Genomic DNA, 12,769 nt, shown 5'->3' with positions numbered 1-12,769 from the left:
TCTGCATTTTGTTCAGTATCTGGAACAATAAAAAAAGTCTTTGAAGAAGTTTTACTTTGGTCGGAGTTGAGCGCGTAAAGACGCACAGCGGCGGCTCCATGGCGCACATGTGCAGGCAGCTGAGCGGCGGCGCGGCGAGCTGCGCGGGCTGGGTCGGCATCATCGTGGCCACGGCGACCAGCGACTGGGTCCGGACCTGCGACTACGCGCTGGCCACCTGCGTGCGCATGGACGAGCTGGGCACGCGCGGCCTCTGGACCGAGTGCGTCATCTCTCCCGCGCTCTATCACTGCGTGGCGCTCAGCCAGCTCCTGTCCCTGCCAGGTGAGAGGAGGAGGAGGAGGAGGGGGGGATTATATCACGTATTGTTTAGTAAAAAAAGACTCATTAGTTTGTGCGTAATTTCTAACTTGAACCCAATGTCTCTCTCTCTCTCTAAGCCTACGTCCAGACGTCTCGCGCCCTGATGATCTGCGCATGTCTGCTGGGCCTCCCCGCGATGCTGCTGGTGCTGATGTCGATGCCCTGCGTCAGGCTGCAGAACGACACCGCCTCCATCAAGCAGCGCCGCGCATGTGTGGGAGGCGTCCTCTTCATCCTCATGGGTGAGAATAGAAGTTACCTGCAGAATTAACTGTGGAAATGTGGAAATATATATTTTTTAAATGCACTACCGTTCAAAAGTTTGGGGTCAGACAGACAATTTGGTGTTTTCCATATAAACTCACTTTTATTCATCAAATTAATTTCAAAATGAATATAAAACATTGATGAGGTTATAAATAATGATTTTTATTGTAAATATTAATGTAGTTCTTCTTGTGGCTCAAAGGAAGGCCAGTTTTATAGCTTCACTCAGCAGCATAACTGTTTTCAGCTGCGCTCACATAAAAAGGGTCTTCAAGGGTTTTCTACCCCTCCGCTAGTCTTCTAAGGCGATAACACAATGTACCATTAGAACACTGGAGATGGGCCTCTACACACCTCTGTAGAGACTTCACTAAACCAAGAGAATAGTCATTTACACATGAACCATGTAGAGTATTTATGATTCATTTAATGTGATCTTCATTGAAGAAAACAAATACAAAATGTCTTCTCTCTCTCCTCCAGCTCTGTGCGGCGTCGTGTCGACCATCTGGTTCCCCGTCGGCGCCCACCGGGAGGAGGGCCTGATGTCGTTCGGCTTCTCGCTGTACACCGGCTGGGTCGGCGCCGGCCTTTGCCTCCTGGGCGGCGCCGCGATCCTGTTCTGCCGCGGCATCGATCCCGGTTACCCGAGCCGGGACGACAGCTTCTACTACTCCAGGCAGGGCGCCACGGCCACGCCGCCGGACGCCCACGGCAACCACGCCAAGAGCGAACAAGTGTGAATCCGATTCTGTCTTCTTTCTTTTTTCTATAGTCGGACGATTTTACATAATTTTTGAAACGGTAAACTTTAATTTTTTTATTTTATTTTGCTTTAAATTGCATGATTTCGAAATATTCCCTAAACTACAGAAAATGTCAAGTTTAAATCTATCGTTTAGATACCAACGCCACCTATTCAGCTTCTTCATCTTCACAGCATGACCACCATGTGTACCGAGGAACATAATAAAGGTTTTTGCATATCAAGAGTCTCCGAGTTTCACTCAAAATGAGACTTTTATTTTCCGGAAGTGGCCGTTCTCATTTCCACACGTTAACACGCCAAACAGAGCAAACACTCGGGAAACAACATTCACCCAAACGAGGAAAAACAAACACAAAAGTAACTTTCAGGGCTTTTTGTCCCGCGAAAGCCGCCATTTGTTTTCAAGAGGTTCGTTCTGGAGTTTGAACAAAACCAACATTTATATCCTGGTGGACAGAAGCCGTCTGATTGGCTGAGATCAAACGTCTTCGCCTTCCAACAGGGTCTCTGGCTCCGCCCCCTCCCCCCTGAAGTTTGTATCAACCAATGAGAGGAAACACGCCTTCTGGTATGGATAGCACAATAAGTGAGAAACAGAGCTTCGAGGGATGAAAGGTATATTAAAGGTACGTCTCCAGCTTTCGGACCCGAGCACACGGACGAGAAACGAGAAACCTGGTTTTGAAGCTTCAAGTTCGGCCATTTTGGTCGTCGCCATCTTGTTTTTTGCAACCAGTGAGCTGAAGTTACCATATTTGACTGAGGAGGAGTGACGCAGAGACGACGTACACGAGAAAATGACTCTACTGGGGCGACTGCTCTGGTTGTATAGAAGCCTATGCTTCATGTGTTGAAGCTGCATTCTCTCTCCTGACCACCAGGGGGCGACTCCTCTGGTTGTATAGAAGTCTATGCTTCATGTGTTAAAGTTGCATTCTCTCTTCTGACCACCAGGGGGCGACTCCTCTGGTTGTATAGAAATCTATGCTTCATGTGTTAAGGCTGCATTCTCTCTCCTGACCACCAGGGGGCGACTCTGGTTGTATAGAAGTCGATATAATGTCTCTACTTCTCTTGATGTTTTCCCTCAGTAAACATTGTAAACATGAGTTTTTGTCTCAGCCTCTAGTCTCAAGTCTTCTTCTATACAGCATGATGTCATTGTTTATACTTTATGGTAACTTAGTCACACAGACCATAAAGCAGGGGATGCTTTAGGGGCGGGGCTACAGGGTGATTGACAGGTTGACGGGGTCCCTCCTCCTCAGTCCAGATGTGGTCACTTCCTGTTTACTGGTTGCAGAGAAAAACAAGATGGCGACGGCAAAACATTAGTCCTCAAACCGATGTTGACGTGACGATATCTACGTCTTCTAAACAGCCTGTGGAACCAGGATGTTGGCGGTTCTCTAGCGTCATATGTCATAATCTTTGCTCAGTTTCCCTCTTGGCCCTCATCAAAGCCGTGATTGGTCCTCCCCGCCGGTCCGGACTGGTATCCAGACCGGTCACCGGCGTGCTCGCTCCCCTCCGGCTGCTGGTCGTGGTGGGAGCCCCTCTCCTCCGGGGCGGACCAGCCCTGGTAGGGCCTCTCGTCTCGCTCCTCGGGCCCGAGGTCGCCGAGGTCGTCGCCGCCGCCGTCCAGGTGGTCGTCGTAGCGCTGGTAGGAGCTGGCGTGCGCCTGCTGCTCGCGGGCGTCCACCTCCAGCGTGCTGTGCCACACGCCGTAACAAGCGTAGTTCAACAGGCCTGAGGACAGGGGAGACCTTTAGTACCTCGACTTCTTCTTCGTTGGTGCCATGGTATAAATGTTGTAACGCACCCTGAGGATCCAACATAACAGAATCATGTGTGTTGCTGCTGCATGTAAAGCGCCTCACCGATGGAGCACCAGACGGTGAACCTGGCCCAGGTGAGCGGCGACAGCTTCAGCATGAGGTAGCTGTTCACCAAGATGGCCGCCGCGGGCACGAAGGGCACGCAGGGCGCCATGTACGGCAGCTTCCTCCCGCTCTGCGGCTGCCGGACGATCGTGATCAAAAGCTTCGCCAAGGAGCCCGCCATGAGCGCGGCGGCGAGGCCGGAGAACACCGCCCCGGCGCCGGTTCCCTGCTCGACGCCGAATATCACGGTGGACCAGAGGAAGAAGGACGTGAAGAAGAAGAGGAGGGTGCAGCGGGTCACCGTGCGGCCGGTGTCGGGCGTGGGCCGGGCCGACGCGGCGGGCAGCGCCAGACGCAGCCGCCAGGCGTGGTAGTGACCTCCCAGAAGCCTCTTCAGCGGCGAGGCGCGGCCCGAGTGGAAATCGGCATCGTCCCCTTCTCCTTCCGTCCCGCCGGCGTGGTAAGACGCCGAGCCTCCGGCCGCCGGCACCCGGTCGTCCGCGGTCGGGTCGGCGGCGCCGTCCCCGGAGTCCGAGCCGAGGCCTTCGCCCCGTTCGTCGGGCTGGTAGCGCAGCAGGAGCACGCACACGCTCACCAGCGTGTAGGCCAGCAGCGTGCCGATGGACATCATCTCGATCAGGTCCCTGAGGCTGACCAGCAGGGCGAGGACCGCCGCCAAGCTGCCCGACACGGCGCACGCCAACGCGGGGGTGTGCGTGAGCGCCGACACGCGAGACAGGGACCTGCGGCGCCGGGGCGCGGACGTACGTTAGCCGAGGAGAACGCGGCGACCGCACCTTCTATTTTCTCTTTCGCTCCCTCACCTGAACAGCAGGCCGTCGCGGGACATGGCGTAGATGACCCTGGGCATGGGGAACAAAGAGCCCAGCAGGGACGCCGTGAGGCCGGCGATGGACCCCACGGCCACGATGTATTTACCCCACAGGAAGCCGTGCGCCGCGAACATCTCCATGAGGGGCGCCGAGCCGTCGATCAGGTCGTAGGGGACCATGAGGGTCAGGATCACGCTCACCTGCACAGGGGAAGTCAACGGTTTTTACCGGACACCAGTAAAGACGGGAGTTTCTAAAGTGTCGCAGTTCTAAAATCTCTAAAGCTTCAATCCAGGAAGACTTTCAGCCAAAGGTATGATAGGAAAAGGAGCAGAACACTGACCGACACGTAGGCCACGAGGCAGGTGACCAGCGAGGCGGTGATGGCGTAGGGGATGGAGGTGTTTGGGTTTTTCGCCTCCTCCCCCGTCGTCGCGATGATGTCGAAGCCGATGAAGGCGTAGAAGCAGGTGGCCGCGCCGCGCATCACCCCCGACCAGCCGAACGGCAGGAAGCCGCCGCTCTCCCAGTTGCCGGCGGAGAGGAAGAAGAGGCCGGCCACGATCACGAAGACCCAGACCACCAGGTTGAGCACGTTCAGGACGTGGTTGATGGCCACGGTGTTGCGAACGCCGAGGGCGACGATCACCGTGACCAGCAGGGCGATGAGCAGCGCCAGCAGGTCGGGGTACGTGTCCTCACCTTTACCTGAGGCCGACGGGAGCAGCGTTGTGTTGGTATGAGAGAGGAGCGGTGGGACAGGAAGGGCTTCCTATTGGCCGGAACGGAGTCCACCACTAAAATGGAGTTCATTCGTGTTCCCCAGAGGATGAACCCCAATACATTTGGGGACCCTCTTGCGCAACCACAAAGGTTACTTTTGTGGTTTTAAGCAAATTAAACATAAAATGTTGTACATGCATTCATGTTCCCCAGAGGATGAATCCTAAAGACTTTGGGAATGTCTCAACTTGTCATGTTGGGCAACCATTAGGTTACTTTTGTGTTTTTTCAGCCAACTATTTAACGCAATACCAAAAGATGTTGTACATGCATTCATGTTCCCTTTGGGGATGTCTCAACTTGTCATGTTGGGCAACTATTCAGTTGCATTTGTGGTTTTACGCAAACTATCTCAACAACTATGCAGTATCATAAAATGTTGCACAGGCATTCATGGTCCCCAGAGGATGAATCCCAATCGATTTGGGGACCCTCTTGCGCCACCACAAGGGTATCTTTTGTGGGTTTTTTAAGCAAAATGTTTAATGCAACCCCATAAAATATTGTACAGGCATTCATGTTCCCCAGAGGATGAATCCTAAAGACTTTGGGGATCCCTCAACATTTCCTGTAGGGCAGCCATTAGGTTGCATGTGTGGTTTTAAGCAAAGTATTTTCAACAACTATTGGATGTAATACCATAAAATATTGCACAAGCATTCATGTTCCCCAGAGGATGAATCCCAATACATTTGGAGACCCTCTTGCGCCACCACAAGGGTATCTTTTGTGGGTTTTTTAAGCAAAATATCATGCAACTGTTTAATGCAATCCCATAAAATGTTGCACAGGCATTCATGTTCCCCAGAGGATGAATCCTAAAGACTTCAGGGATCCCTCAACTTGTCATGTAGGGAAACCATTAGGTTGCATTTGTGGTTTTACGCAAACTATCTCAACAACTATCATAAAATGTTGCACAGGCATTCATGTTCCCCAGAGGATGAACCCTAATACCTTTGGGGACCCTCTTGCGTCACCACGGTTTTAAGCAACACACCTCAACACCTCTGGGTGGTTTAGCATGACATTAGGTTCAGGCGCTCATGTTCCCCCTCAGGATGAACTGAAACACAACAAGCAGGTTTAAGGTTGTCCTCGGCCGTACTGACCGAGTCCTCTGAGCGTGCCCAGGTGTGTTATCATGTAGTTGCTGATGCTGTGATTGGCCAGAGAGTCAAACATGCTGCTGAGAGCCGACGCCCCCGCCGCCGTGCCGATCAGATACTCCAGGATCAGGTTCCAGCCGATGAAGAACGCCACAAACTCCCCCACCGTCACGTAGCTGTAGGTGTAGGCCGAGCCGGTCGTCTTCGGGACCCGGACACCGAACTCTGCGTAGCACACACCTGGAGACCGAAGACAATAGGCGTTTTGTAAGATGAGAATATGGCAACGGGAACCATTGAAATATAATAGGGTTCTTAGCAGGAACCCTTGGTGGTTTCATCTCGAATCCTCTCAAGGGGCACTACTAGGAACTTTCTAGTAGTGCCCCTTGAGAGGATTGTAGATGAAACGGTTCTTGGTAAAGCCCATTGGTGGGTGGTAAATGAAACCCTTGGAATATAGAAGGGTTCTTCGTAGTGCCCTCTACGTGGGTTCTGGACAAAAACCTTGGAATGTAAAAGGATTATTATAGTGCCCTTTGAGTGGGTTCTAGGTGAAACCATTGGGAAATAAAAGGGTTCTTAGTAGTGCCCCTTGAGTGGATTGTAGATGAAACCAATGGAATACAGTATAAAAGGGTTCTTGGTAAAGCCCATTGGTGGGTGGTAAATGAAACCCTTGGAATATAGAAGGGTCCTTAGTTGTGCCCTTTGAGTGGGTTCTAGATGAAACCATTGGTAAATAAAGGGTTCTTGGTAAAGCCCATTGGTGGGTGGTAAATGAAACCCTTGGAATATAAAAGGGTCCTTAGTTGTGCCCTTTGAGTGGGTTCTAGATGAAACCATTGGTAAATAAAGGGTTCTTGGTAAAGCCCATCGGTGGATGGTAGTCCCCCTCAGAAGGTAAAGTAGAACCTTTCTGAAAGGCTCTATCGGGAACCAAAATAAAGGTTCCCCTTTGAGGATGAGCCGAAGAACCCTACATGGTTCTCTTTTGGCGCCTTTATTTCTAAGAGTGTAGGAACCAAAGTCTCGCGGTATCAAGACATTCTAGAACGCCACCACCTCACCCGACAGTATGGAGGCCATCGCCGCGATGATGAACGACAGGATGACCCCGGGCCCGGCCGTGGCCTTCGCCACCAGCCCGGCGACCACGTACATCCCGGTGCCGACGCAGCTGCCCACGCCGAGCGACACCAGGTCCGCGGTGGTCAGGACCCTGGCGAGCCCGACCGCCGACCCCTCGTCGAGCTCGGCGAGGTCGTCGGTGCCGTGCGCCATGGAGCCCACGGGTTTGGTCCGCAGCAGGCGGGAACACGTGTTGAACCAGGCGTCGCCGAGCGACAGCCGGCCGAGCCACGCCGCCATCGCCGCACCCGTCTGTCACCACTTTACCGCTATCTACCGTCTCCCCGACACTCTCGCTGTCATTCTCTCGCTCCACGCCGGACGTCCTTCTCTTTCTTCTCCTGGTCGGTTCTTCAAGGTCAGATCGGATCTAGAAGGTCAGAGACGAGGAGAAGAGTTCAGATCCTTTGATTCAATGAAACCATGAAAAGGGAGTAAAAGCATTGATATAACGATAATATAATATAATATGAATGCAAGCGCGCCCTTTCAAAGAGAATATACAGGAATTTGTATTGGAATTAAATTATTATAATATTGTAACTAAATAAAACGTAAATAAAATAAAAATCACAAAACAAAAATATATATGAATATATATATAAATAAATAAAACGTAAATAAAATAAAACCACAAAATAAAAATATATATTAATATATATAAATAAGTAAATAAAACGTAAATAAAGTATAACCACAAAATAAAAATATTTATGAATATATAATAACATTTAACTATTTTGAGAAAATAGTATTTCAGTGGAGAAATAAAACATTTTGTTTGGTATTTCTAGGAAAAAAGTTGTTAAAATTAAGAATAAAACCTGAGTAGTAGTAATTGTTTTGGCTGTAAACTATACAACTGCATGTAATTTGCTTGAAGTGGCTTAACACAATAAAAGGTAATTTAGGCGGACAAATTCTTTAATATATTCCTTTAGAAAAACTGCTTATTGATTAATTCTTAAATAAATGAACATTACATTCATAGAAGGCCGGTACACCTGAGGATGTGAGCCGGCAGGTGATGATGGGATACGTCCCTCATTGGAGCGAGACTCCGCCTCTAAATCTTTAATGAGGACCGAGGATCCACTTTCAAAACGGAAAATATAAAACTGGACCAACTTCTACGGATCGGAAGGTACCGCGTTTTCACCGAAACATGCGGTCAGCATAAAACATGAAGATGAGGATTGAAAAACACCCAACATGCATTGAAGACGCACACCTGAGCGGACAGGTAACGCACTCACCTGCTGTTCCTCTGAGAAGTGGTTGAGTCCACGTCCTCCGAGGACCGGGAGGAAATGTTGAGGAGACGACAGCGTTAACCCTTTAGCCCGTGATCAGACGGGTACATTATTCAGCGCTGGCTAGGTGTGTGTGTGTGTGTGTGTGTATGTGTGTGTGTAGGGGTCATCATTAATTCATAGGAGGGAGGGTAGAATAGTCGCTGTGAAGGTGTGTGAGTTAACTTTGTGCTGACAGGTGATGTTTCTTTACTCTTTGTATGCCGAGCTGAGAAAACGACCAGGTGTGTGTGTGTGTGTGTGTTCTTGTATGTGCTACATTGTGAGGACTGCAAGAGTCAAGACAGTGATGGGACTTCTTTTTATTTGGGGAAAGCGAGGACCTTTTGCCCGAACATCACTTTTCCAAAGGCCCGTTTGAGTTTATTTGGGTTATAATTAGGTTCAGTTGTGTAAGGGGCAAAGTAATGCATGATGTAAACAATGGTCCCCACGAAGACAGAAATACAGGAAGGTGTGTGTGTTTGGGTACCAGGTGTGTAATGTAAAGCCCCCCCCCCCCCTTCAGTATAAGCACAAGAGCCACAGATTTAAAGAGACATACCTTTGTGGTAGTTTTGTAACTATTTCTACATAAACCTGCCGTTATTAACCTGTGTGTACCTGTGTGTAACATGTGTGTACACACTGCTGGGTGTGTGTTGTCTGGTGTAATTTGATGCACAGAGTCAGATTTCACCGGCAGACGGAGCACAGACCGGCTCACACGACAGTTTGGGGAGAACATTCGTGGGACTGGAGAGTCCGGTTGGAGCCGCCAATCAAACGGTTCTGGCTCTCAGAACATTTTGCATCTATCTGAAGTCATTTTGTGCCCCTTTATGGTCCACGCAGACTTTCTGTTTACAAATGTATGTTCTCCATCTCTAGATATGTTCTCTACCTTGAAGAAGTTTGTATTTTTCTGTATTTCTTTGTCCTCAATGTGTCGTTTTGTGTCTAAACTGATTTTGTACGGAGGCTTTTAGTTCATTTTGCATCCCTTTATAGTAATTTATTAACTCTGGTAAATTTGCATCTCTTTGTAATTATTTTGAGTCCCATTTAGTTCATTTTGCATCTCTTTGAAGTAATGTTATGTCTTTCTGGAACATCTGCATCTCATTTTAATTATTTTGAATCCCATTTAGTTCATTTTGCATCTCTTTGTAGACATGTTGTCACTTTCTGGTATATTTGCATCTCTTTTTTTGTTAATTTTGCATCTGTAATTTTGTATATCTTTAGTCAGTTTGTCCGTTTCTGGTCATTTTGCATCCCTTTGGCTTTCTCTGCAGACTTTCAGTTATAAACGCGAGGGCCTCATCCCAAAATAGTTTCTCTACCGTGAAAATGTTTGTGTCTGTTATCTTTTCCTCTCATTATTGTCTCCGTTTAAGTTCGTCGCTCCGACTGTAAACTGATTAATAAAAACAGACTAAGCCTAAAGAGTTAAAACCAGCCGACGAGCCGAGAGGTCAAAACATTCCTGAAGCTTTACAGGCAACAGATGAGCGAACGGGAGAGAGAGAACACACACACACACACACACACACACGGCTCGTTGGCAGTCTGCAGCGTCAGGAGAGCCGGCTCATCTTGCCAGTCTGAAGAAAACAAGCCTCTTGATGTTTTAGCGTCTTATGAAACAAGCCAGAAGTTTCATCAGGAGAACAAAAGATAAATATTGATCTGTTAATATATTGGGAAATTTATTTCACGTTTGTGTGTGTTATGGTAACAATAACCTCGACGGGGGTCTCAGGTTCGGTCAGATTGAGACGGATCAAAACAAATAAAGATCCAGTTTTTTACCCATAAGTCAGAATTTAGCTTAAATTCAAATTCCTTTCCCGTTTTAAACTAAACATTCTCGTCTCGACTGGGTTTGTATTCCGTTTGGTTTCTGGGAATGAAAGTAATGACGTAATAAGTATCCGTAGCACCACCTAGTGGTCAGTGTGCTGCAACACAACCTGCAGGAGGCATACACTCGTACATTTAAATGGGCTGGACAAAATAATAGGAACACCAGTTAGAATAATCAAAATACGCACGAAATAAATTGAGAAATGCACAAATTGCTAAATCACTTAATTTGATTTATATATATATAAAAAAACACAATAATTATTAAAATTCGAAAAACAAATATTTTGAGTATGAAAAAAACGATAATGGCCATTTTAACCCCTGCAGCTTCGTCATATAAATTGAGAGAGGGTGGACATAATACGACAACATTGAGGACGAGTAACACCTGTAGGACAGGTGAGCTGTAACCTTCATGAAGGTGAGATGGATCGCAGCGGAAACACACACACACGTCGTTAACTCAGAAGTGGAACGTTCCACTTTTGGAGAACAGCCCAACAAACACACGCGAGGCATTGAAGTGATTTTCTCCAGCCGTTTCACTCGTCTGCCTCAGACTCTTCCTCGTCGTCCTGGCTGATCTGGAAGTAGCGCAGCTCGTACGTCTCCTTGTCGGACGCCACGACTCGCAGCCAGTCACGGAGGTTGTTCTTCTTCAGGTACTTCTTCGTTAGGTACTTCAGGTACCTAGCAGGGCGAAGCGGGGGGGTAAGAAGTGTGCATTTCTCACATCGTTTGCTGTGGTTTCAGCGTAAAAAAAGGCGTCACCTTTTGGAGAACTGCTTCTCAGAGGTGACGTTGATCTTGTTCTTCAGGCGGCCGACCTGCACCACGCTGCCCAGGTTCCCCGTCTTGCCGTTGACCTTGATCCTCTCTTTGAGGAAGCTTTCCTACGGGAGAGAACACACTGACGCGCTAGGGAAGAGAACCCTAGTCTATTCGGAGCTAGGGAATGAGGCCCTAGTCCAGACGCGGGGTTAGCCGCTTGCAACGTTTCACACGCTCGATGATTCCCAACGAGCGCCCACAATTAATACAAAATGTTTTTAATAAGCGGAGGGCTACTTACAAAGCTGGCAGAGTCCAGGATCCCATCCTCCACGGGGTGGGTCAGGTCCAAGGTGAACTTCCATCCAGCTCCCTTTTTGGACTTCCTGGTGACGGTCGGCCTTCTTTTCAGTTTGAGCTGTGAGGAAAAACATCAGCGGCCGGGTCAGAAACATCACGTCTCAATTCTTATTTGCATTCTAATAATGTACTAACCAGAACTCCATTATCTTTCTTGAAATGCCTCTCAGTATTTCTTCATAAAAAGCCCCTTTACACACACACATATAATATATATATACATATTAAATATATATTATAATATATATATAATATATATTTATTATAAAAATAACAAGCACCCAAAAAAATAATATTTATAAGAATAAAAAATATAAATAAAACTACGGAAGTACAATATTTTCTATAAATGGAAACAATAACTAAAAATAAGGAACGATAAATAGATTTGCAAATATGTGCATCAGAGATACACAAATATAAATCAGTTTAAATTAGTGAATACAAAATGCTGAGAAGTTTGTTAATATAATTAGTTTCTCCGAACTGACCAGCGGGACCTAAAGTACATGTAGACTGACACGTTCACGAGTCAAGAGCCAGAAAACTACCGTTAATAAATAAAACACCATTTATTCTATGGAGATTGGCCTAAAGTTGCGGGGCACGTGCCAGAAAACGTTAAGATTACTACAAACTAGCTAATGCTAACTCCGCTATCTTCTTGGTTTCCTGCCATAGAAACACGACGTTTAACACAGTCGCGCTTCTAAAGCTTAATTTAGTTTTATCCTGTGAAATTACGTGAACAGAGTGGAGGAAACGTGACGGAATAAACACTAAAAACCGGCAGATTCTCGAGGAGCTAGCGGAACTTACCGGCGCCATGTCGAGAGCGGACGTGAAATAGGGGGAACCGGATGTGACGCAGCCGTGACGCAGCAGCGCGGCACGCCCACATATGGTAACCCCCAGCAACGAGGCAGAGACGACGTAATAACCCGGATAAATAGCTAAATTATCGAGTTTAGAAGTGAAAATCATGTTGACAAACAACCTTTTCTTTTAATTACATTTTTTTAACCAACAATGAAGACAAGTTTGTTTAAATAAAATAAAGTTATGTCTGAAACAAGGCATTTATTAACGGCGGGTTCAGCCCGCTCGTGAGAATGCAGGGTCAAAGGTCAATAACAGCCAAAAACAGAGCCTGGCAATGAACCTGCTGAGCCTGGTCAATCATTCACAGCTTGTTCTCTCTCACACACACACACACACACACACACCTTGCCCTCATAACATCCCTGTTAACTGTTAAAAAATAAATACTCCAGTTCAGGTGTTTAGTTTGTTCAAGAACCCCAATGTGTGTCCATGTTTATTCAGCAGGTGACAT

At 47.6% G+C, this 12,769-nt stretch overlaps 3 protein-coding genes across 3 annotated transcripts; 1 reads left to right on the top strand and 2 right to left on the bottom strand.

Moving 5' to 3' along the window:
• The first annotated feature begins 98 nt into the window (after positions 1–98).
• Positions 99–1,538, top strand: cldn11b (claudin 11b). The gene is made up of 3 exons (XM_056433917.1): positions 99–324; positions 441–605; positions 1,114–1,538. The coding sequence occupies exons 1-3, from the start codon at positions 99–101 to the stop codon at positions 1,371–1,373; spliced, it is 651 nt and encodes a 216-aa protein (XP_056289892.1). The 3' UTR covers positions 1,374–1,538.
• Positions 1,539–1,631: 93 nt separating this feature from the next.
• Positions 1,632–8,481, bottom strand: slc7a14b (solute carrier family 7 member 14b). Its single transcript, XM_056433915.1, has 7 exons — positions 8,395–8,481; positions 7,078–7,508; positions 6,011–6,247; positions 4,459–4,823; positions 4,107–4,315; positions 3,280–4,025; positions 1,632–3,148 (listed from the first exon to the last, which is right to left on the bottom strand). Exons 2-7 carry the CDS (start codon positions 7,376–7,378, stop codon positions 2,835–2,837), a joined length of 2,172 nt encoding a protein of 723 aa, XP_056289890.1. The 5' UTR covers positions 7,379–7,508; positions 8,395–8,481; the 3' UTR covers positions 1,632–2,834.
• A 2,030-nt stretch (positions 8,482–10,511) lies between these two features.
• On the bottom strand, positions 10,512–12,274 carry rpl22l1 (ribosomal protein L22-like 1). Its single transcript, XM_056434193.1, has 4 exons — positions 12,253–12,274; positions 11,375–11,491; positions 11,074–11,195; positions 10,512–10,992 (listed from the first exon to the last, which is right to left on the bottom strand). Exons 1-4 carry the CDS (start codon positions 12,259–12,261, stop codon positions 10,845–10,847), a joined length of 396 nt encoding a protein of 131 aa, XP_056290168.1. The 5' UTR covers positions 12,262–12,274; the 3' UTR covers positions 10,512–10,844.
• Positions 12,275–12,769: the final 495 nt, after the last annotated feature.

Source organism: Pseudoliparis swirei, chromosome 16 (assembly GCF_029220125.1).
Source record: "Pseudoliparis swirei isolate HS2019 ecotype Mariana Trench chromosome 16, NWPU_hadal_v1, whole genome shotgun sequence".
Classification (NCBI taxonomy): domain Eukaryota; kingdom Metazoa; phylum Chordata; class Actinopteri; order Perciformes; family Liparidae; genus Pseudoliparis; species Pseudoliparis swirei.
Note: the sequence above shows the minus strand (reverse complement) of the source record. Positions and strands in the feature narration are given on the sequence as shown.